At 36.8% G+C, this 25,247-nt stretch overlaps 1 protein-coding gene across 2 annotated transcripts in view; it reads left to right on the top strand.

Annotated features, from left to right (window-relative positions):
• The window catches only part of LOC127411561 (endoribonuclease Dicer-like), a 52,857-nt gene extending 45,737 nt beyond the window's left edge, over positions 1 to 7,120 (top strand). For both annotated transcript variants that reach the window (XM_051647246.1, XM_051647247.1), the window contains 3 exons: positions 196 to 358; positions 537 to 612; positions 2,804 to 7,120. In XM_051647246.1, coding sequence (XP_051503206.1) covers positions 196 to 358; positions 537 to 612; positions 2,804 to 2,969 — 405 coding nt within the window. In that variant the 3' untranslated portion in view covers positions 2,970 to 7,120. The remainder of the gene's footprint in view (positions 1 to 195; positions 359 to 536; positions 613 to 2,803) is intronic.
• Positions 7,121 to 25,247: the final 18,127 nt, after the last annotated feature.

Below are 25,247 nucleotides of genomic sequence, written 5' to 3'. Positions count from 1 at the left end.
CACATTTTAAATTACGACCGCAGCAGTATTTTTATTTAATTTTTTAAAGACGTTTCCAGCTGTCTGTTATCCGTGATTAGTTTTGGGATGAGAATTTGACATGGATAAGCACAGTTTTCTGTCCATAGAGAAAACACTTATTTCCAATTTATGGGAAGGGAAAAAGAAACTGGAACTGTTTTAACTTTCTTTTAGCTTCGCCGATCTGAGGAAGATGAGGAGAAAGAGGAAGACATTGAGGTCCCCAAAGCCATGGGAGACATCTTTGAATCACTCGCCGGTGCAATTTACATGGATAGCGGGATGTCAATTGAAACAGTTTGGCAAGTGTATTATCCAATGATGAGGCCACTCATAGGTAAGGGCCAAAGTGATACGGATGAGTAAATCAGTTCTGAATTTCTATTCTGTCTTATTGTCTCCCAGCTCATGTGGCGAGGACCATAAGTTGAATCATTTTAAAATATTCTGCTGTTTTTATGCATGATTAAATGTCAGATTGAAATGTTCCGCTTTTGTTATGTTTTGTTTTTTAGAGAAATTCTCTGCTAATGTTCCTCGTTCACCGGTGCGTGAACTCCTGGAAATGGAGCCAGAGACGGCCAAGTTCAGGTGGGAATGTCATTTCCTCATTTACAAGTCACTCAAGCTATCTCTTAACATGATATGCAACATACACACAGAAGTGGTTGTTTGAATTAAAGTTATGACATTATTGTGTGGTTCAGAGCAAATATGAGGCAATTTTAGACATTTTGAATCCTTTCATTTCAAGGCCATACAGTCTCTATCCCCTTTGGCGATATGGAACTGTGAGTAAGGTTCAGTTGATAGCAAAATCTTGCTTTTAGGATGATACCAGCCTCTGGAACATTAATTTATGGAGAACTAAATTGATACGTTAGGCAGCAAATAATCAAGCCTTGGGCAACTGATGAAAATAAACTATGGCTGTTGGATTCTTTATTAATTTGCAATTTAATCTAAAAAAATACAAAATAAAATTAGTTAACTATAGTTGTTGCATTCAGTTCCTTTTTAAAGGAAAAAAAATAAAATAATTTAAACCAAAAATCTTTTTTAAAAATAATGAAAAGGGGTGGGGGGATTCTCTTGGATGACACATGCAGTGGAATATATGTGCATGAAGACACCTATGTAGATTTCTGCAACAGTGCTCGCATTCTATTTTTCACAAACTGCATCAAAATGAACAGGATGTAAACACTGAACTCAATGAAATCATAATTAAATAAAATAACTTCTAGCATTTTACTTACATGTAAGATGTTTTTGCTGCTGTCGCTTGGTGGTCTCCTCATTAATGTTTATACAAAATATAATATTTCAAACTTGAGCTTTGATATTTTAAATTTCACCATAAAAAGAGTGCAATTGACTTTGTTAAAGGAATAGTTCTCCCAAAATTGAAATCCTCATGCCATCCCAGATTGTGCATGACTTTCTTTAATTTCCTGAACTCAAATGATATCTAGAAGAATATCTCAGCTCTTTTGGTCCATACAGTGTAAGTGAATGGGTGCCAAAATTTTGAAGCTCCTAAAATCACATAAATCAGCATAAAAGTAATCCATATGACTCCAGTGGTTAAATCAATATCTTCAGAAGCGATATGACAGGTTTCACAACCACACAGATCACTTTCACATTCTTCATGCATATCACCCCCTACTGGGCAGGGAGAAGAATTTCAAGCAAAAAGACTTGATTTATTTAGTGTAGGTGAGATTTGTTTCTCACCTACACCTATCACATCACTTCTGAAGATATGGATTAAAAAACTGGAGTCGTATGGATTACTTTTATGATGCCTTTATGTGCTTTTTGATCGTCAAAATTTTGGCACCCGTTCACTTGGACTGGAATAGAAGGAATGAAGGAATATTACGGGTTCAATACAAGTTAAGCTCAATTGACAGCATTTGTGACATAATATTGATTACCACATAAATTAATTTTGATTTGCCTCTCCTCCTCTTTTAAAAAAGCAAAACTCAAGGTCACAGTCAGGCATGAAAGTGAATGGGGGCCAATTTTTGAACTTTATGAAATACAAATTTTTCAAAACTATAGCCACAAGACATAAACAGTAAGCGTGTTAACATGATTTATGTGTGATAAAATCACTTACTAACTGTTTCTTCGTAAAGTTATAGCCAATTGTACAACTTTGTTGCCATGATGATTTATTATCAACAACCCTTAAAATCCTAAAATTACTGTAAAAATGACATGATGATTTAAACAACTTTACAGCTCAAATAAAACGAGTTATATCAGAAGAATAAATATAAGTGCTTTTATAAAATGATATGCTTCACATTTCTGCCTTTAAAACCTCCAAATATTTTCCCCATTCACTTCCATTTTTAAGTGCCTCACTGTAACCTTTTTTTGTCTTTTTTTAAGAAAAGGAGGGACGAGTCGAAATTCATTTTTGTGGTAATCAACATTATGCCACAAATGCATTCGATTGAGCTTAACTTCTGTCGAACCCAGAATATTCCTTTAATGAATCTCACGTGTCAACACATTAACTTTTACACTTCACGTCACATTGGCTAATGAGCTAAATACATCATTGTCGTCTCGGTCAGGTACCGAAAATAGCAAAATGATGAAATCATACCGCAGCACCTTTCATGCCGGTGCACCATACAACTCTAAATGTGAGATGTAATATTCTCACTTGTTGCATCAAAAAGGCGCAAAGGCCTTTTTGTTGTGTCATTGTTTGTCATATTTTTAATTAGCCAGCCATCTCTTTTATCACTCCCAACAGCCCTGCGGAGAGAACCTACGATGGAAAAGTACGGGTGACGGTGGAAGTGGTGGGGAAAGGCAAGTTCAAAGGTGTGGGCCGCAGCTACCGGATAGCCAAGTCAGCGGCCGCCCGCCGAGCTCTGCGCAGTCTCAAAGCCAATCAACCTCAGGTCCAAAACAACTGAGCTTCAGACAGCAGAAGCCCTCTCGACACCACGTGAAGAATCCTCGCTGACCGCGTTCTCACTGGGGTTGTCAAATTAGATAAATTATGCGTCAAAAGATTTCAGTATAATCCACATAGGGTTCATTTTTCATTTTATTCTTACGTGCGCAAACACAATCTTTCTTTTTCTCCCCAGCTTTGTTTGATCACAAGTGCTTTTTTTATGTATTGCAAGTGTTAAAAAGGTCAGGTCTTTTTCCCCCTTTTCCCTCTTTTTTTATTAACATTAAAATGATATATGCTTTGCTTTGTGGTAGTGAGTAAAGAAGCTAAAGCTTATAGGTTGTATTAGAATGTACATATTTAAACTCCAGTGTATCAGATAAATAAGAGAAAAAACAAAACTGATTTAAAAAAAAAAAAACACATCATCAATCTGTGCACTAGTGTCAGTTTTGCGGCGGTTTTTGAACACTTTGGCAGAATGGGCACACAAAATGATGTTGGAGTGAGATAAGTGGGTTTTTTTTTTTCTCTATCTTGAGATGATATTCTCAATCATAATTGCACTTCTCTAGGGTCCGTTTTTATTTTTATCAAGAGTCGTGAACATTTTGTCAACACCAAAATCGTTTAGATCTTTATTCTACCGAAAGAGAAAGGCCCTCACATTCTTAAAATGGATAGGAATTTGACATTCCCGATTACTGTAATCAATGTAGCTGTAAACGGCACTCGAGGATGCATGTTTATGTAGCTATCTGTTATCTAAGCCAACTGGATGAGTTAGTTGTATAGACATCATAAAGCTATCAATCTACATTATATAGAAAATACAATATTAAATGTCTATGACACATTGATACTTGGGTTTCAGTAATGTCTTTTTGATACCGATATTGATATTTAGTTGATAGTCTTTATGAATATTAGATGTCTCCATAGACTGACTGACTTCGTTTTGATATAAAGATATGAACGAAAAAAAGGAGGACATATCACCTGGGCAAATATGCTGCAGATTTTATATTAAAAAAGGAAAGAGAAAAATAGGATTGGATAATAAGACACAAAGCACCTTTACGTACCGTCTTTAAGACAAACCGATATTTCGCTAGATGACTTCACTTGCATCAATTACCAAAGTCGATACTGATGCAACGTTGTGAGGTTGCACCTATTAAAGGGATAGTTCATAAAAAAAGGAAATTTCTCATTTTTGGGTGAACTATGCCTTTAAGTCAATCCCTCAACATTCTCACATTTTTCGAGATGTGGTAACCAGCCTTTATTTTAGTGTAAATGTGTTGTAGCCTCTTGTCTAGCGTAAATGTTTTCATATTAATAGGCATTCTTCACTTGAATACCTCAGTTAATTGCATGCATTTTTTTTTCTTCGGTGCTATGTTTAAGCTTGAATTTCTCATCTTTTTGCACTGTAACTGTATTACCTCTTAATTTTACCTTTTGAAATCTGTTGGGTTGGTTATTCTGTTCTGTCAGCTGTCAAGCTGTAGAAATTACTTTGAGAATTGTTACCCCGTTTATATTTCTTTTTGATTTTTATGCTTGAATGGGGAAACGCTGAGAAAATTCTTCTCCGCACATAAGCTTGATGCTTCTCTATCATTGTGCATCCGATTAGAAGGGTTACTTAACGCTTGAGAAAATCGATAGATTGCACTCTGATACGTTCTGCGTTTCCATCTTAAAAGCCATGCATCTCGTCTTTTCACTTTCCTCTTTCTGCAGTCTTACTAGGTTGCCAACTGTAATGACTTTTCAGTCAATTATTTAGCATGTCGACAAAAAAGTGGGCACTCTTAACCATGTTTACTCTAGGAATAAGGGCATGAAAACTGTGTAAACTATTTTTGATTCTGAGTGGACACATCTTGAAGGCTACCTAACTTTTCCCGCTTCTCGTTCTGTCTGCATCTCTTTTACTTAATTCAGTTATGTTATGGACAAACTATTCCTGAAGTTACATAATCCCAGGCATTGCTACCTCAGAAGACCCCTGCGAATAGTTTGACCTTATCATAAACCAATATTTTGTGGATATACCTTTTTTACAGTTATGAATGGCAGTTAGGCACATTATTGTGTACGTTCATCAGCACCTTACAGGGGGATAAATATCTCTCTATATATACAGTATATGTATACACTCACGACTATTTGCACTAGAAAACATTCCCACTGGCATTGAATTTGCATTTTTTAATGGAGTATGCTCTAAAATAGTGCCTTTCAACCCTGAAACAATAATGTAACATCTAGACATGTGATTCAGTGGAATCGCAGCCTTTGCTACTATAGCAGTTCTTTACTTTATGGTTTCTATATAGTAAAGGACTTTTGGTGCCATGCGTCATACTGGATATTTTCTTCAGATTCTTTGAACGTGGCATACTAATCTGACGTTTTTCTGTTTCTGAAACTCGGTAGACAATTTTGTTTTCGATTTATTGGCTACAAAATTGTGTTGTGGGCCAATTTAGCCAAGATTTTATGTTAGTTTGAGGCTGTAATCAAAGTAGGCCACTGCCCCATCTCGACAGTGAGTGCAATCTGGTTCCGTTTTAGCAAGAGTTGAGTGACCCTCTTTACATGATCTCGGTCGCAACCCCAGAGTTAATCTTGCGATGTGAATATAGCAAGTCATTGGAAGTTAATGGTTTTCCACACTCAACCCTCAAACTATTGCAACGTGTTTTTTTTTTTTTTTTTTTTTTTTTTAAGCTTGTTACAATGTTTTTCCAAGCCTTTGAATGGCACACATGTTTTTTTGTTTTTTGTTTTTTGTTTCACATTTCTTTCCTTATTGTAATCTTTTTCACTTGGATTAGTTTTTCTGTCAACTTTCAAAGAATGTGAAATCACACATATGGTTGCACCACATAGATACAGATTCATTCTTTTTAACAAAGCAAAATAGACTTTTCACAACAATTAATGAATTATTTATACCATTGCTAGTCCCACAGAACAGATATCAAGCTAAGTGATATCTTAGTAAAAAGAAAAGGCTGAAATAAATGGTTTTTTTTTTTCTTTTTTTTTTTTCTTCATTATCTGTGAGAGTGTTAACATAAAGTGGTCCTCCATCGTATCATATGCTGCAGATTGTTTTCCTTCATGGTGGAGAATAATGTTTGTGTTTTTGTTTATTCTTTTTTTTTTTTATTTTTTTTTTTTTATTTTTTTTTTAATATATATATACATGTAGCACAAATAAGCATTGCACTTGGGCGCCATACTTTACCTCATGTCAGAACGAAAGAAAAAAAATAAACAAAACATGTAAATATGATGTCGTAATGTTTAAAGGAATAACTTGTGGTTTTGGCCTGGCTGCTGTTTGCATCGCTGGTATTTTACCAGTGTATTTAAAAGATCAGATATATACAGTACAATGTGCCTGCAGGATATCAACAGAGAAAATACACTGTAGAAAAGTTTTGATTCTCTACAATCTGGGGCTACATATGTGTCCTATGTGTACATTCATGTCCTGCCTTAATGTAATTCTTTAAATGTGGAATTGTAATTTAATCCATCTAGTCCTTTGACTGACATGATTTTCAAATGTTTGGGGACCACACTGTCTCTCAATCCATCACCCCCTTCCTGCCCATAATAGTTCGATTAACAGTCCAGATGTGATAGTGCATGTCGGTGACGACCCCTTCTTCCCAACCGTGTTTTCTTTTTTTAGACTAAAACATTGTACAGATCTGATTAAATCAGCCCTAGATTTATTTAAAAGGGCTTTATTTCAAAGCAAAGTGTAATCCTTTTTTTTTTTTTTTTCTTTAAGAAAAAGAAATTGCTGATAAAAGTCAAACACACTCACAGTAGCAAGGTGTTCAAAGCGAACATAGCAGCATGTGTGGCAAGCTCCTATTGAAGCTCCTATTAACCGAATGGGGAAGACAGTTGTTAAGATTTTAAATGGGGAATTATGGGCTACAAACTGCAGCCTGATCTGTATTTTTAAGGGACGTGCATTTAAATGATTTTCTCATACTGTATCCGTGCTGCAGTGGTTTGCATTCTGCACCTTATGGATCACAAAAACTTTTAAAATTCTGTTCTCCCCCCTCTTTTTTTTTTAAGTAATTGTAGCTGAGTATATCTACAATAAATTTATGGTATGGTTGTTCAGATGTGTGTGGTATTTTCTTTCCTAGGTGTTTTTGAAAAAGTCTGTCTTTTGCTGCTGTAGTCTAGATGCGTTTCCATACCCTTGAAAGAGAAATTATGTATTACGTTGTTTTATGAACTGCATGGCTGTGGCTACTAATACCCTGTGAAAAGCAGGTCAGAGGCCACAGTGTAAGTGTGGGCTTTGCAGCACAAGTGTGCGTTTATGACCTCAGTATTTTCCTAACCCAAGGAGCGCTCTTGCCTTCCGTTTACGAGTGCTTGGAGGCTGTTTGGCTTTAGATGGACTCCGCAACCATGACCGATGTTTTAATCACATTTGCACAGAGTCTTATGTAATAGATGAAGTAGGTATGAGCTGTGTTTGCAAGTATCATTTTTCACTCTCTCTGGGATTTTTATGGCCTTGAGTATCCAATTTGGTACTTACAGTTTGTATGGCTGTAGTGATGTTTGCCAAGTAGGGGGGAAAAACATTTGGAGTGCTCACTCTCGGTAGGTGAGAAATGACCTCACATCAGCTGTGTAAGTACAAGCAGTGTAGCACTTTTTCAGACAGTCTTTTTTGGCCACTGTATTACAAAATCGAACTAATTGAATTTGGATTCAAAATGGAGCCTATGCATTCTGCAGTACACTATTATAATGTCATTTGTTGATTTAGGACAGTGTTCATTTCCATACTCCATGCATGATGCTCCTGTGTAACTCCAGTGTACCTATCAAGGCCTCATAAACACGGCAGTAGTCAGAGTTTCAGAACTTAGTCTTGCCCCGCATCCGAATATGCTTACTTTCCTACTATATAGTGTGCCAAAAACAACACATCATTGAAGCTGTATGTCTGAATCCGCACTAGTGATAGAGCAGAATCTGAGAAATTTCCAGGTGGCCTACTACATTTGAAGAGGTTCCAAAATGTGCATCCACAAGACACTTTACTATCCCATTATGCCACAGGAGCTAAGGTGTCATTTTCAATAATAATTTTCAAAAAATCTGCATTAAAATAAAATAAAACCGTGTGTCGGATGGCTCGTTTCAACTGTAAGTGCTATATAGACTAACAAAATACTTCTCTGTGGTTAAAGGGATAGTTCACCCAAAAATGAAAATTCTCATCATGCCATCCCAGATGTGTATGACTTTCTTCTGCAGAACACAAATTAGGATATTTAGAAGAATATTTCAGCTCTGTAGGTCCATACAATGCAAGTGAATGGGTGCCAAAATTTTAACACTCTAAAAAGAACATAAAGGCAGCATAAAAGTAATCCATATGACTCCAGTGTTTTAATCCATATTATTGGATTATTTAGAAGTGATATGATCGGTGTGGGTGAGAAACAGATCGTAATTTTTTGCTTGCAATTCCCCTCCCTGCCCTGAAAGGGGTGATATGCATGAAGAATGTGAATCACCAAAAACACAAGAAGAAGAATGTAAAAGTGATCTGTTTCTCACCCAGACCTATCATATTGCTTCTGGGCCCATATTAACAAAAAACACGTAAATTTAGGAGCAACTCTTAAAAATTAGGGGCGTGTCACTCCTAATTTTACGACTCATAAAATTTTTATCTAAGAGTAATTCATGATGCTTTTTAATGGTAAAAGTAGCTCCAAGACCCATGACAGCTTAGAAGTCCTCCTGAGGACTTCTAAATCCCCAAGAGTAACTCGCAAATGATCCGAAGCATGCCTTCTCTCATCAGTCCACATTAAAAACAATGTAGGCTATTAGAATATTATGACATCAACCTTTTAAAAAGGTATCGCCTGGACTGCAATTGAGTGGGCGTATTTTAATATTATAACATCATAATATTATAAACATTATAATATTGACATTGAGCTTTAAAAAAAGCTATTGTCTAAATTGCGGTGTTTTCATTATTGCAAAGTTAGTTAGAGATGCAGTTTACTATCCAACGAACCGAAACAACCCAATTACACCGGAGATAAATTTTGACAACTTTGCGCTCTCTGGCCACAGGCAAAGTTAAACTTTGTAGTGTGGATGAATTGGGAATTTCTGTCATCCATCTGCAAAATCATTCATCACACTATATATGCGCTCTCCAGATCGCACATCGTCCGACAATTCACAGTATATGTTTTCTCTTGGATGCGCACTTCCTGCAGAGAAAAAGGCGAGGAAGAAGAATGAATCTATCTATCGATCTGTCTGTCTCTCAAGCCTATTTGATATATATTTTCCGGTATCTGTCTATGAGGAACTTGCTGTGAAATAGCGCTTCCCTGACTACCAATCACTTTGGCCGATTTAAAAGAGCGTGCTCATAAAATCATCCATAGCAACGAAGTCAGCTCCGCCTTACTCTTATTTTAATATTTCCTTTGTAAAACTTGCTCTTAGCAGGTTTGTGAATAGCTTTTAAGCAAAAACTCTTTGCTAGGAACTCTTTGGAGAACTCCTAGTGGTAATATAAAAATATTTGTGAATACGGGCCCTGGAGACATTGATTTAATCACTGGAGTCTTGTGGATTACTTTTATGCTGATTTATGTGATTTTTGGAGCTTCAAAATTTTGGCACCCATTCACTTGCATTGTATGGCCCTTCAGAGCTGAGAAATTCTTCCAAGAGTCTTAATTTGAGTTCAGCAGAGGAAAGAAAGTCATAAACATCTGGGATGGCATAAGGGTGAGTAAATGAGAGATTTTTCATTTTTGGGTGAACCATTCCTTGTATATGATTAACAAAACCAGAGTAGATTATTTCCACCTTTGTTGTTAGTATTGCTGGGTTTCCATCCTAGATGTTAAGCATTTTTTTTAAATTAGACTTGTTGTAGACTTGTACAAATTGTTGCGCGTTTCCATCCATTACGTAATTTGTATTATCATGAGGGAAAAGCCTCGTCATGATAGAGCAGCTGAATAACCTCTCCTTGCTTTGGGGACAGTTTTATTTGCAAGGTAGGAGCAAGTATCTCATTTTATTAACTGCATCCACACTGCAGAATAAGTGTAATATCTGATATAATGTGGGCTGAATGCCTACACCGCCAGTCTCCGCATACCTGGGGGAGCGCCCGCTCTCAAAACTGTTCTGACAGCTTGTGAGGACCCACTTTATCGAACAGCTGTGGGTTAAACACTTACAAATGACTGTTCAAAGAATTGTGTGCCAAGGTCGGACCTTTTTTGGGCTAGTCACATCAAGCTATCGCACACTCATGCGCGAATGGTGAAAACACGTCATCGTTTTGCTAATAAACCGTTTCCGTCACCTTAATTTAGAAAGTTTATTCGCAAATCAAACGTTTCCATTCAGGATTTCTTATGCGCAATTTTAAAATGTGCATAAAAAATTGTTTACGCACCTATTGTCATTCTTTTGGGTCACTGGACAATGCATACATGATCTCGCATTACATATATCAGGAATCTATTCATACTACTCACCTGCTACCTAAAGAACGTACTTTATTAAAGGTCCATAAGTATGTTCTTCACTAAATGCAGACATTAATGCATGTGATCTGAAGCAATTCAGCAGCTTTGGGTGAGAAACTGACCAAAATTTTCAAAAAAAAAATTGACATCCGCAGTCTCCTTGGCGCTCTCATGAGTGAAGCTCGTTCACACACTTCCTTTGTGTTTCACAGAAGGAAGAAAGTCATAGGATTTTGGGATGGCAGAAGGGGTGTAAATGATGAGAATTTAAATTTTGGGGTGAACTATTCCTTTAAGCATTTTCTCCATTTCAGTTCATTAAAGGGGTCACGGCATGCCATTTTTTTTTTTTTTTGTATTTCAATATGTTCCTTGAGGTTCACTTGTAATATTAGCAAAGTTTTTCGCCCAAAAAAAAATGTCATATTTTTGTAAAACATTATAATTTTCCACCCTTATTCTAACCTTCTTTCAGAAATGATATATTTTGGTGCTACTTCTCCTTTAAGACTTGACTGTAAATGCTCACTGTTTCTGTTTGGCTCTCTGCTCTTGACTGACCTGTTCATTCCTCTTGCCATCTCAATGCTCACTGGAATTTGATGAAATTGACGTGTAAATATTAAAAATAGGGTTTTTTTTTTTTTTTTTTTTTTTTTTTTTTTTTAATGGAAAACAGCTCTTAAGGCTCGGACACATTCACCCTTGCATGGCAAAATTTCCGAAGCAAAGTTGGCGTAGGCAGATGTGAAGCATGTAAGGAGCCCATAGCATGTGCTATGTACGAAGAACTGCCCACACAGAAGTCACTGCCAAAGCAAGCAACTTGCTATTTGTCAACACAGCAAATTTGCATGTCAAAGTTCACTAGACTTGAACCCCACTTAAAATTCATGCAGGGAAATTACTTTGCCACAGGAAGTCCATCAGGCATAATTCCTGAGCGCATGGATTCTCATTAAGATGGCTTTATGCTGAGTGACTCCAGTCAGGCTTCCTAAGCAACCAATTGGCCCGGTTGCTAGGGTAGGTATAGTCACGTTGGGTTAACCTCCTCGTGGTCGCTATAATGTGGTTCTTGCTCTGGGTGGGGCACGTGTTGTGCGTGGATGCCACGGAGAATTGCGTGAGTCTCCACACGCGTTAGGTCTCAGTGGTAACGTGCTCAACAAGCCACGTGATAAGATGTGCGGATTGACGTCTCGGACGCGGAAGCAACTGAGATTCGTCCTCCGCCACCCGGATTGAGGTGAGTCACTACGCCACCACGAGGACTTTGGGAATTGGGCATGCCAAATTGGGGAGAACAGGGGAGAAAAAAATAAAGAATCTAAATTACAGTGAGGCATTTACAATGGAAGTGAATGGGGCCAGTTTATGATAGGTTTAAAGGCAGAAATGTGCAGCTTATATTTTATAAAAACACAACAATTGTTCTGTTAAAACTCATGTATTAATAAATATACTGTATATAAATATACTGTATATATAATTATAAAATTGGGCATAACTTTACACAGAAAGGCTAGTAAGCGATTTTATCAATACACTAAAATCATGAGAGTGAAAGTGTATTTTAAGGTTTACGGATTTACATGTATTGAACCTGGAATATTCCTTTAACCTGCTCTGTGGCTTTTTGCAGTACCAAAAATTTTACAAAAATATTACCAGTACACCCCAATTGCACTCCGAGCAGATCACAAGGGATGCCAACTGAGATAATCTGGGAAAAGTTGAACAAGGTTTTCTTCATTAAGATGCAGATAAAGGAGCAAAAGAATGACATGCATATGATTTCTGGGTAATATATGTAGGAGGAATGCAAATGGTGGCTGGTCCGCTGGGCTGGGATCAGGCGGAGCTGATATGGTGAGTGTGGGAATGAGCGGCTAATGGTGACTTATTACCTGTGTTGACAGTGTGCAGGCTTGCGGCATGTCTTTTGAGCCATTTATTTTCCGCGCTATAAAAACAAAGAGATGACGAATAAATATGCAGAGGGGGCTCATTGTTTTCCGCTTGCTCGGTTGCCAAAACTTTTACTGACCTTTCGAGCTCTGGTCCCAAACCAGCATTAAACCGTCTGTCACTCAGCACACGCAATTACACAAGTCACCCTTTCGACCTCTGTATCTTGTTTTTTTTTTCTCTCTCTCTCTTACAAGCCTAGGCGACAATCAAAATTGTGCAAAACAGGCATTCGTGTACACCCCTTCATCCTCATGCAATCATTTGTTTACCTCAGTCTCTCTCTCTATATTCCCCTTCACATGAGGTTTACAGTACATCAGAGTCAGCCTGTTACAATGCGCAGAACTAGAATGGGTTATTAATACGCAGGTTTACAGATGGCCCTTCAGCCTCGGAACAGGCCTGCACTTCCTCGTGTAATTAGATCCAGCTCCGTGCACCCTGTCTTAAGGGCAGGCCGAGGAATAACCCCAGCATCAGGAGAGATAAGGATCGCACACGCTTCCACATGTATAGACCCAAATCAGCAATCACATTTAGCATCACTCTATCAGTCAAATCTCTTTTCTGTTCTGGTTTGTGTTTCTTTCAATGGTATGTCGTGTCTGCAGCTGACAGAGTGCTCTTTCTAGGAATAGTGTGTGGCCTGAGTGGAATGAAGATGCATCATCAGTTTGATGGTGTTTTCACACTTTGTTCATTCCAGGGATCTGATAATGTTGTTCACAAATTTTTGCCCATATGTGAACACTTACAGTTGCCCCAAAAAGTATTTGGACACTTAAGCCACTCTTCAAAATGAATCTTTTGCATAGATAACCAAATATCAAAGTGGCTTCTGCACACAAATGATCCTAGGCATTTTCTCAGAACAAGTTTTAACATTTGTAATTACTTAAAACTAACTGGCCTCATGGTCATTTTTGTGGATGTATTAAGTCAGTTCCCATCATGTTCACACAGCTGTCCTAGCAGAATAACCACAGGTGTAGTTCATCATATTAATTATGCATATGTTCCACTAATTTTGACAACCAGAAAGTGTACATTTAATGAAAAATGTGCTTCTCAGCCAGTAAAAAAGTATGTTCTTTAGGTATGCATGTGAGCAGTATGAATACATTGCTAAACATATTTCGGGCATTTCCCTGTAACCCGAAAATATAGCAACAACAACCGTGAATATAATTTACTCTGAATTTGTTAAATGAGCACAATTTAACCACAAGGAACAACTTTCTTGTTATGTGTGTGTGTGTGTGTATGTATGTATGTGTGTGTGTGTGTGTGTGTATATATATATATATATATATATATATATATATATATATATATATATATATATATATACACACACACACATACAAGCTTGTAAAGTTATTTATGTATTTATTTTGTACATATTTTTAATAAAAGCATTAGTGCAAGGCCGAACAAGTGATTAAAATAAAAAAAATTGATTAATAATTTAAATAATTTATAAAGAATGTTTGTCCCTTGATTTCATGGCATTGGTGTTATCAATGATAAAACCTTTAATTTTTTATTTTTTTATTTTTTATTTTTATTAAATACAAAAAGTTGTGAAAAATATTTTTTTTTAAGGTCAAAGTTCAGAGGCTGCTTAAATACGCATATAGTAATTTCCCCCAGCATGTTAAAAAGTTATTAATTCACATTTTAACTGTAATATTTGTGTTGTAACCCACTGAACCCTCAAAATGTGGTGTAGTAACCCATTTAACCCTCATTAGTGTTAACTTGCTTCGTTCGTGAAACAAAATTAAATAATAAAAGAAAGAACAACAGCCAAGTTGTCCTTTATGAATAAAATTAATGTCAACATGTTATAAAATGTTTACCCTCAGCGTTTATGGGCAAAAACTGAACTGAACAGAAAATATCAATATTTTGTAATTTGGAAAATAAATTTTTTTTGAGAATGACACATTTACAATTTGAGTCAGTTCCTCACACAAATCTGTTGTGTGACTTTAGAAAACATGGAACATAGCACACAAGTTACATGGACTACTGTTTATGAACACAGTTATTAACTTTTGTTGGAAAGCGAAGTGCGTTTTAAGGGAGCACACTACAATTGCACATCAATTTCTTCATGAATGAACCAAGAATTGTTACTGTGAGAATGTGTAGTTAAAGATGCACATTGAGATATGTTGTACTTGTAATAAGTGGTGTTTATAAAAATAAATTAACTGAATGTATAAAATATTTTTAGTTAAAATTAAAGAATTTGTTTTAATGACATCTTGAGCATAGTCCTTGAAAACAAATAAAAATGTGCTTGAAAAGTCCTTAAAAGTCCTTGAATTTAACTTTGAATCATCTGTACGAACCATGCAAAGAATAATCTCTAATATACTGGGTGGGCCTGGGTCTAATTTGGGTGGGCCCAGGCCCACCCTTGGCTATGCCACTGGTTCGGAGACCCTTCTCCATTGGCATACTGTTTTGTAGTATGCATTTTCGGACACAGCCAGAGTCTTAATGTTCTTTTTAAAGAAGACTTTAAAGTGTCTAGAAAATAGGTTGCATTTCATGTGTATTTCCAAATAAGTCACTTTCAAATTACAATGCTAAATCTCTTTGCAGAATCAGTGCATCTATCAACACTAAGGGGACTGAAATCCATGCAAATGTACTAGTCTAATGCACTCTCCACCCTAATGTACTTCATTAATGGAGTAAACAGCTTATGTATGTGTGTGTGGTACATCTGAAAGGTCTGGCCCTCTGGGGATTAATTTTGGAGGGCTCAGGTGTTAATGGAGTGTCAGAATAAACACGCTTATTCCTCACTATCTTTTCAATTGTACAATTAGGAAGTCGGTTGTTAGCTGGCTTCTACACCACTAGAACCATTGTCTCCCTATTAAGGATGAATTGGGTCATGCTAATTGCTTCATCTCATTATGCATGGAGAGATTTGTAAAAGGTTTAGAATGGGAGTGTCTCCAGCACTCTATTAACATAATGTCGCACGTTTTGGTTTGGGGACATCATGGATTTGTAATACAAGGACAAAATTGCATTTGTACAATAGTTGTACAATAAATTCATATATTGTATACATTTAAATGTTTGTATTTATAAATATAAAGCTAATAGTTGCTTAAAATTCCCTTGTCTATACTATTACATACAGTATCACTGTGTAATGACAGTAAAGGATATATAGATAGACAGACAAACATACACAAGTGTGTGCCGAACCACATCCATGTTATCCCAGTATGATTTGTGAATGTTCCAAAGAGCATATTGTGTTTTTCAATGAAAATCTAAACTTTTGTGGAAAGGAGTTATCATGGTCAGTGTCACAAATGTGCTTATTGATTTAGAAATAGTGCAGAATTTTTTGTGTTACTTTTTACATTATAATGTAGCTTTTTAATTATTTATTTCAAAATAATAACACTTTATTTCCTGGTTTAAAGGAATATTTCAGTTTCAGCAAGTTAAGCTACAGCATTTGTGGTATAATGTCTATTACCACAAAAAATAATTTCAACTCATTTTTTTTTAAAACAAAAATCGAGGTTACAATGAGACACTTACAATAGAAGATAATGGGGCCAATTTTTGAGGGTTTAAAGGCAGAAATGTGAAGCTAAAATCTCATAAAAGCACTTATATTAATTCTTCTGTTAAAACTTGTGTATTATTGGGCTGTAAACTTGTTTTTGTGGTAATTTTAGGGTTTGCAGAGTTGCGTCGTCATAAAATTGGATTTAAAGGAATAGTTCACCCAAAAAGGAAAATTCTCTAATCTTTTACTCACCCTTATGCCATTCCAGATGTGTATGACTCTTTTAGTCCATACAATGCAAGTGAATGGGTGCCAAAATTTTGAAGATCCAAAAATCACATAAGTCAGCATAAAAGTAATCCATACGACTCCAGGGGTTACATCAATGTCTTCAGAAGTGATTTGATAGGTGTGGGTGATAGATCAATATTATAGTCATATAGTAATATAGTCATTTTTTACTGTAAATTCTCCTCCCTGCTTAGTCAATCTCCACTTTAATTTTCACTTTCACATTCTTCTTCTTTTGTTTTTGGTGATTCACATTCTTAATGCATATTGCCCCCTACTGGGCAGGGAGAAGAATTTCTAGCAAAAAAAGTTTTTTTTGTTTTTGATTTTCTCCCCAGCTGGGATTGCCCAATTCCCCATGCGCTCTAAGTCCTTGTGGTGGCTTAGTGACTCGCCTCAATCCGGGTGGCGGAGGACGAATCTCAGTTGCCTCCGCGTCTGAGACCATCAATCCATGCATCTTATCACGTGGCTTGTTGAGCACATTACTGCGGAGACGTAGTGTGTGTGGAGGCCCATGCTATTCTCCGCGGCATCCACGCACAACTCGCCATGTGCCCCACCGAGAGCGAGAACCACTCATTATAGCGACCACGAGGAGGTTACCCCATGTGACTCTACCCTCCCTAGCAACCGGGCCAATTTGGTTGCTTAGGAGACTTGGCTGTAGTCACTCTGCACGCCCTGGATTCGAACTCGCGACTCCAGGGGTGGTAGTCAGCGTCAAAATTTTGGCACCCATTGACTTGCAATGAATGGACCTACAGAGCTGAAATACTCTTCTAAAAATCATAATTTGTGTTCTGCAGAAGAAAGTCATACACATCTGGGATGGCATGAAGGTGAGTAAATGATGAGAGAATTTTCACTTTAACGTTTTACACAAAAAAGGTTACTAAGCTATTTTATCACACTAATATGTTAACACACATTAGTTAACACATTGTTTACCTCTTGTGGCTAAACTTTTGAAACACTGAGTATTTTAAAGTTTACGGATTGGCCCTATTCACTACAGTAGTAAGTGCCTTACTGTAACCCAGATGTTTGCTTTTTTTAAAGAAAAGGAGGGACAAGTACAAATAATTTTTTTTGTGACAATAGCATGCCACAAATGCTGTCGATTAAACTTAGCTTGTATTGAATATTACTTTAAATTAGATATTGACAGTGAATTAGACAATGTAATTACAGTACAGCTATAGTATGAAATACCATATTTACTCTGGAATTATGGTGAAGCCCTGCTAATTTATGGGTATTTTTTGCAATAATGTAACACAAGGGAAAAATGTATTTATATAGCTGTATTTCTCCCCATGTCTGATGATACTGTTTAATTGAACCTTTAATAGATTTCCCCATTAATCTGCACCATAGGGGAACATTTTGCAAACAAAACAACAATGCAGGTAGGCATAAATGTAATCTCTCATTTTGTGATTCTTAAATGCTAAACAGAAATGGAATATGAATATTTCTCCAACAAAATCCCCAAAGAGCCCAGGTTATAATGTCCACAGTTAGCAGTAATGAGACCAGGATGAAGACCATGATCAGATGGTAATTACTATACACAGCTCCTCTGATGAGCCACTGGGCCTGTTTGATTTGTCATCATCACCTGTCGTCGGCGCAGACAAGCCTGCCTCTCTTTTCCTCTCACTCCTGGCCACACACCCATTTTCTCCTCTCATGAACCACAAAAGCAATCTGGGGAATATTGAAATGAGGTCTGAGCGGGGGGCTTTCGAACAGCATGACATCTCAGGCTGGCGAGATGCAGAAATAATTAACAGAATCATTTGGGTCCCAGGGCCTATTTCCATTTGCAATAACAGTGTTTTAGTCTTGAGTGGTGTCTGTAAATTGCCACCACTGTTTGCAGAGGAGAGTAATAAGAGTTTAGTCTAACAGTCATGTTCCTGTCATTTAGCAAGAATGAGAAATGTCATAGGACTGAAACGCAATCAGGAATACGTCAGGATGGCATGTGCCAGTCCAAAAAGGAATTCTTGAAGGAATACAGGAAAGTGTATTCACATACCTTATGTCCACATTTTATTATATATATATATATATATATATATAAATCACTGCATTATTTGTTTATGTGTTAGCTATTTGAATAACAACATAACGTCCATGGTTTAAGCAACATTGTTGGCAGAAACAATAAATTACATAAGTAAATAATAGATTTTTCAAAAGAAGTTCCTCTTGGCCTGGTATCTGTGATCGACACCTGTTATTTTGGACTCTAGCCATCTGCGTTTTTACCCGCTTCATATCCGTTGTTATGGACACCGATTATGGCATTTTATTTTCATGGCGCACACAGTCATGTTCAGTGAAGTGGTTCAGCCTCTAATGCCTAACATCAGGCTTGTGGTCAGTCGTGTTCCCTTTCATGTGAAGGTAATTACCCTTATATACCGAACCTCCAGAGCAGAACCAGAAATGCTGTGTTTGTTGAGATGTTATACAAAGCAGTTGCATGTCCCAGCCTTCACAGAGGACCTGTGTGTCCACTCAGTTAACTTGCACCTTTCGCTTTTCTCTCAGGAGAGCTTTGGCCTTCTATCTTTCTTTTGAATTTCTCCCACCCACATCATAGCTGGATAAATGGTTATAGATTTTCCCATTACAAAGTGGAGGATTTTATTCTCTCATTACTAATTAGACTAAATTGTGTAAGTTTGTTAATATTTTGGTAAAATAACAGACTAGTGGCCCTCAGACACATTTTAGATTAGAAAGCACTGAGGGATTCTGTGCTCTGTATAGTTAGCATTCTTGGGAGAGCATATTATTTATTCCAGATGCTGAGAGGTGAGAAGACAAGAGTGGAAGATTAATTTTTGTTTTACATAAGACTGTTTGATCCTTCCTGTCCGAGAGAGCAACTGATGTCAGGGACAGAGTGGATCTGAGTGTAAGCTAAAAAAAATTGTAATTAGGACCTTAAAAATTAGTCCATGTGGTTTTCTGTACACATGGGGTCCAAAAGTCTGAAAACACATTGAAAATCCTCTCGAAGAAGAATGAAAAAAAAAAAAATATATATATATTACATAAAAAGTCAAAATATTAATGATAATAATAAGCATACAGGTAAGTGCACAAAATGTAAAGAAAAGTAACTACAGAGAACAATGAGTAACAGTAATGGCCTCATGTTTACTGCACTCAGTGAGGAAGTGAAGTACATCCTCTATGACTTCTTGAGTGCAGTGTGAACACAGTTTCTCTGGGTCTCCAGCTCTGTCTGTGTCGACCCGTCTTTACAGCCAGACTGTGCTCACTCACACAATACGTCATCAGAAGCTTTTTGTGATGGTAGTCTTTAATTTTGGTCAGGTATGGTGCCAGTTTATATTCTGTCTTAATTTTTTGAAAGTAGTTCAATTTGTTTGTTTCTTTGTGTTTGCTATGCCAATAATGGAGGTATTCTTCTTTTTTAAGTTTTGCCTGCCTGAACTGAATTGATACATTTAGCTGGTGCTTGTCCACTAAATACTTTAAAGGGTCACTCTCTGGGTGTGCTGCTCTGCATATAAATGCACAGTGATGGTGATTTTCTGGGGAAGAGTCTAATGGGTGGAACCAGAATTTACTGGCTCTCTTTTGAATGTCAGTCAAGAGAGGAATTCTGCCCAGTTCTGCCCTACAGCCCAGGTTAGAAGCACTTCTGTGAACTCCCAATATATTTTTATTTACAAAATTAAAGGTGGAAAGTTTCAATTGAACGTATGTCCCAGGATTCATAATTTAGTTTATATTTGGGTCCCCAGATTTCACTGTCAAACAGAAGGATGGGTTTGATAACACTGTCAAATATTTTCAGCCACAGTTTGATTGGGGGGTTAAATTTGAATAAAATTTTTTTTACACTGTAAAATGCCCTATGAGCCTTGTCTGTTAGTTCCTTTACAGCCATGTCAAACTGTCCAGAAGCCGAGATTGTCAGACCTAAATAACTGTAACTGGTAACATGGCTAAGAATTTTTCCCCCAAATGTAAAAACATATTTTTTGTCTTTAAGATGATTTTTCTTTTGAAAAATTATGACTTTAGACTTGTCCATGATTACTGGTAAGGCCCAGTTACTACAGTAATTTTCTAGAATTGAGAAGCTTTCACGTAATCTCTCTTCAGTAGGTGAGAGGAGCAGCAGGTCGTCTGCATATAGAAGACATCTGATTTCTCTGTCCTCCAGATTGAGTCCAGGGCCAGAAGAGTTTTGAAGCATTGTGGCCAATTCATTTATATAAATATTAAATAAAGTTGGGCTTAGGCTGCAGCCTTGATGAACTCCTTTATTCTGGCTGAAATGATCAGTTCTTTTGTTGTTTATTTTAATGCAATATTTGTTGTCTTTGTACATGGCCTTAATTCAATCATAAATCTTTCCTCCTATTCCACTCTGAATTAGTTTTAGGAAGAGTCTTTTATGCCAAACTGAATCAAAGGCTTTTTTTTTTTTTTTTAAATCAGTGAAGCAACCAAATATTTTTCCTTGCTTTGTTTAGTGGACATGTTTGTGTACACGTGTGTGCAGTGTGTAGATATGATCAATTGTTCTCTGCTTTGGCATTAATCCAATTTGACAGTTGTTTAATGTCTTTTGTTCTACCTCTCTCTCTCTCTCTCTCTCTATCCCTCCATCTCCCTCTCTCTCACTCTCTCTCTCATTTAAACCTCAAATTGGTTTAAAAATTTGAGAAATTTAGAACAATGAAAAGTTATTGTGTGAAATAAAGTAGAAATATTTAAGAATCTGCTCAATTTCTTGGTCACTAATGCATGTAATTTGATTTGTGACATTGACAAATTACATTAATGAATTCAAATTACATTAAGTTTTGCACAAACTTGTCGAGTCTATGCCAGCTTGAGTCCATGCTGTTATTAAAGAAAAATAGGCACATATCAGAACATTTTAATTGTGAAATTCAAGTCATTTTTCTCCTAGATTGTTATGCTGATAATATAATCTGTAATGAAAAAATTAAAAGTATATTAAATTATAGGAGAATGAAAAACAGAGGCATTTTCACAAGTGGTCTCTGACTTTTGGAACCCACTCTGAATATATTAATAAATCTTAAACATATATTATTGGATTATATTTTTGATTAACTCATTAGCATTTGATATTGAAATTAAATACGTTTAATTAATTTATAGCTTGTACAATAAATACAATTTCTGTAATGTCCCTCCCCAGTGTAATCTGATTCCTAAGTAACTAGTTACTGTAATGTTATTACTTTTAAACTCAAAAAGTAGTGTAACAAATTTAAAATAAAATTCTTGTAATCAGATTACAGTTACTGACTTTCAAGAAAGTTAATCACATTTATTAAGTACATTACTTGGGTTACACATATCTCTAAAATATGTAGAATACATTTAAGACATGAATTGGCAGAGGCCTCCTCTTTGGCGCCCTCCCAGCAGGTGGCGCCCTAGGTGACCACCTAGTTCGCCTATGCCTAGAAATGACCCTGACTGTACCGTAGCAGTCCCACAGTACTGTTTAGTATGAGTAGGCCTACTCTACTCGACAAAGATATTGTGGTATGTTCTGTGACATGCAGTGCAAAAATAGGAATATGCTGTTATGATAAGAACTGATATAAGAACCTTAATCCCTCCAAGGCTTGTGTGTGATTTGAGGCCACATCGTGTGATTACTGTCTAGCCTTGAAACATTGGTAATTTAGTCCTTTTTTTACTCTTAGTCATGAGTAACTTGATACAAAACTATGATCTTGATTGTGCCGAGAACCCTTTCAACACAGTCATCGGGCGTGCATTATTAAATGGGATGAATTCAGATAATTGTTGTATGTTTCAAGAATTAAACCACAGCAATTTATGTGTCCATTTCAATTAGGAATTGATAACGTCACACATTTTGTTTGGCATATCATGTATACACCACAAATTGAGAATCACCACAAGATTGAAAAGAGCGTGAGGAGGCCAGTGAGTGGCGTGCCAGGCGGGAAATACAGGCAAGATTACTTCCATTGGAAAGTCATGATTGGCCACAATATATGCACTCCAACAGAGAAGGTAAAAACTCCTCTATTTTCATTCCACTCAGTGCCATCAGCCTGGTTGTTCAGCCACCACAGAGGCAGTTATACATACATACATGGGAGAAGTGTAGTAGTCAGATTGTTAATAGATACACAGCAGTTAAGGCTTGTTTTCATTGCCAGACTTGATTTTACACATGCCAATTCATCATTCACGGAGCCATAGAAGGGCGTGTTTCAGTCATGCACGGTTGCAGTGACATCGATATCTGTAAGATAAGCCACAATATTTTGCCCATTCCTTAAAAAGTAACCACAGCTCTCTTTGTATAGATGCTGTGATTGCTAATACAATGCAGCTGTGACCATGAAATCAGGACTTAGTGTAATGAGCTACTTTGAAGTAGTGATTTGATACTAAAATCTGCTAGAAAATACAGGGGTAACTTGTGCTACTTGATAATCTGATCTTCAAGCCCTTCATCTATATATTTTTCCTTTTAAGAAGGCCAGATTTTCACCGAGAGGCAACCTGGGATAGATTTGGACTGTCTATTTTCTGTCTAGGCACACATACGCATTTAAATTCCTGCGTTCACCATTTGTCGGGTGAACTTAACACAACGCATGTATCATTTGGGGAAAGAAAAATAAGCTAATATATAAAATTACAGTATTATTAGAGCACATATTCTCTTACTGTACGTACAGAGCTCCACACAGGCATGTCTGAGGACAGGGCTTGGATTGATTTTGAATGCTCGCAAATGCATGAGAACGTTAGGCTGGTATGTAGCTTAAATAAACCAACAGGCCGACAATTAGCCAGATCTGTCATGGGGCGAGTAAAATCGGTGTGTGTTGCTACATCGGATAATGGAATCAGAAGAACTATGACATATATTTCAGAAATACAGACTGGCAGGATTGTAAAGAGAGGAAAAAAACATCTTTGCCAACCAAGGCTGACTGGCCACGCTGAAGTTAAAACCAATTTTTATGCTGAAATATGTTTTTCTAAAATTCAAATGGCTTTGCTAAATGTACCGTGTGCCACTATGCATAAGCCTCAAAATGGTTTTAAGAGGACTGTGGCCCTACTTTGCTATCAGCAGTAGGCTATTTCACAAAACGTTACTTTTCAGAATGAACCAGAGGCCTGTTTCGGACAAAGTAATCCCTTTAAACTAGCAATTGTTTGTTTATACAATTATTCTAAAAGCCATCAAAGCTCATTTAAACAACTCCTGCCTCTCAGATAATATTTGAGTTAAGACCACAACAGCTGATGATGATACAAATACTACTCAGTTCGGCCCCACCACAACACACTCACCATGTCAACAGTTTAATGCCTGTTTGGAACAGCAGGGCATAGTTTGGGAGCCCTAATTAAGTGGTTTCAGATGTAAGGCCCTTTCAGACCAGGCCCCTTGTTCCCAAAACCCTGCACAAGAGCATTTGGGTTTTCCAAGTCTGTGAGGTTGAATCATCCATTTTCTGGTGTATGTTACCACGGTGTCCAGATTTAATGAAGCTATGATATATTTATGGCTTGCCATATTCTACCCTAATCCTACCCTTGATAATAAGCAGAGTATATTAAGCTCAGTATCTGTTTAGTTAAACATGCCTCATAGAGTCAGCTAAGACTTTAGGGCCACTGCTCTGTGTACACTACTGGGTAACCTAATTTTCACTTGGTGTGTAATGCATACCTAAAAATAGAGCAGGGGAGCTGATTCCCTAGGTCAACTCTGAGATTGAGGGTACGTTTTTTTTATTTTATTTTTTTATACATTTGCGTCATGAAGTGGGCATCCATTTAGGCACACCTTAGAGGGCACTTGTAAGTTTTTATGAGGTGTTTTTGGGCGAGCTTAGAGACAAGCTCTCAGTTGAAATTACACAGCTTAGATGTGAGGAATGCCACAAGGCTGAATTATACGAGAGTATGTTTCATCTTATTACATTTTTGACAAGTCTAAAGTGATTTTTCATGATTTCATGTTTTTTTTAATTATTGAGAGCATTTCTTGTGGGCTTTAAGAAACTAAGGATGACACACACAAATTAACACTAGATTCAAATGCTGCTCATTTTGTGTTCCAAGGTCACTACCTTTAATTTAGTGTCTTTGAACTCATCAATATAATGATAATGATACATGTAACGATGTGTCTCTATAGTGATGTTAGCCACCAAACCTCCACCATGGTCCCATGGCCATAACACTCCTTTAAACATTCAAAATTGCCATCTCAACAAGCATTGTGACAGCTTTGACCTCACTGATGTCAAGTATTGCAAGTCCTTTTGACATTTAATCATGTGCAGGATATGAATTATAGATATCTACATTTCAATATTCAGTAGTTAAAATTATAATTCTTGATAGGAACAGAATTACTACTTGTGAAAATTAAATAAAAAAAAAATAATTTAAAATTAGAAATTAGGTTTGATACTATTAAAAGATTAATCATTGAAATCAAAAAGTTATGTCATTACTCAGGAATACCCATTCCTGATATATATACACCGACCAGCCACAACATTAAAACCACCTGCCTAATATTGTGTAGGTCCCCCTCGTGGCACCAAAACAGTGCCAACCTGCATCTCAGAATAGCATTCTTCTCACCACAATTGTACAGAGCGGTTATCTGAGTTACCATAAACTTTGTCAGTTTGAACCAGTCTGGCCATTCTCTGTTGACCTCTCTCAACAACAAGGCATTTCCGTCCACAGAACTGCTGCTCACTGGATGTTTTTTGTTTTTGGCACCATTCTGAGTAAATTCTAGAGACTGTTGTGTGTGAAAATCCCAGGAGAT

Source organism: Myxocyprinus asiaticus, chromosome 20, assembly GCF_019703515.2.
Source record: "Myxocyprinus asiaticus isolate MX2 ecotype Aquarium Trade chromosome 20, UBuf_Myxa_2, whole genome shotgun sequence".
In the NCBI taxonomy this organism is placed as follows: domain Eukaryota; kingdom Metazoa; phylum Chordata; class Actinopteri; order Cypriniformes; family Catostomidae; genus Myxocyprinus; species Myxocyprinus asiaticus.
This window is presented reverse-complemented; position numbering and strand designations above follow the sequence as displayed.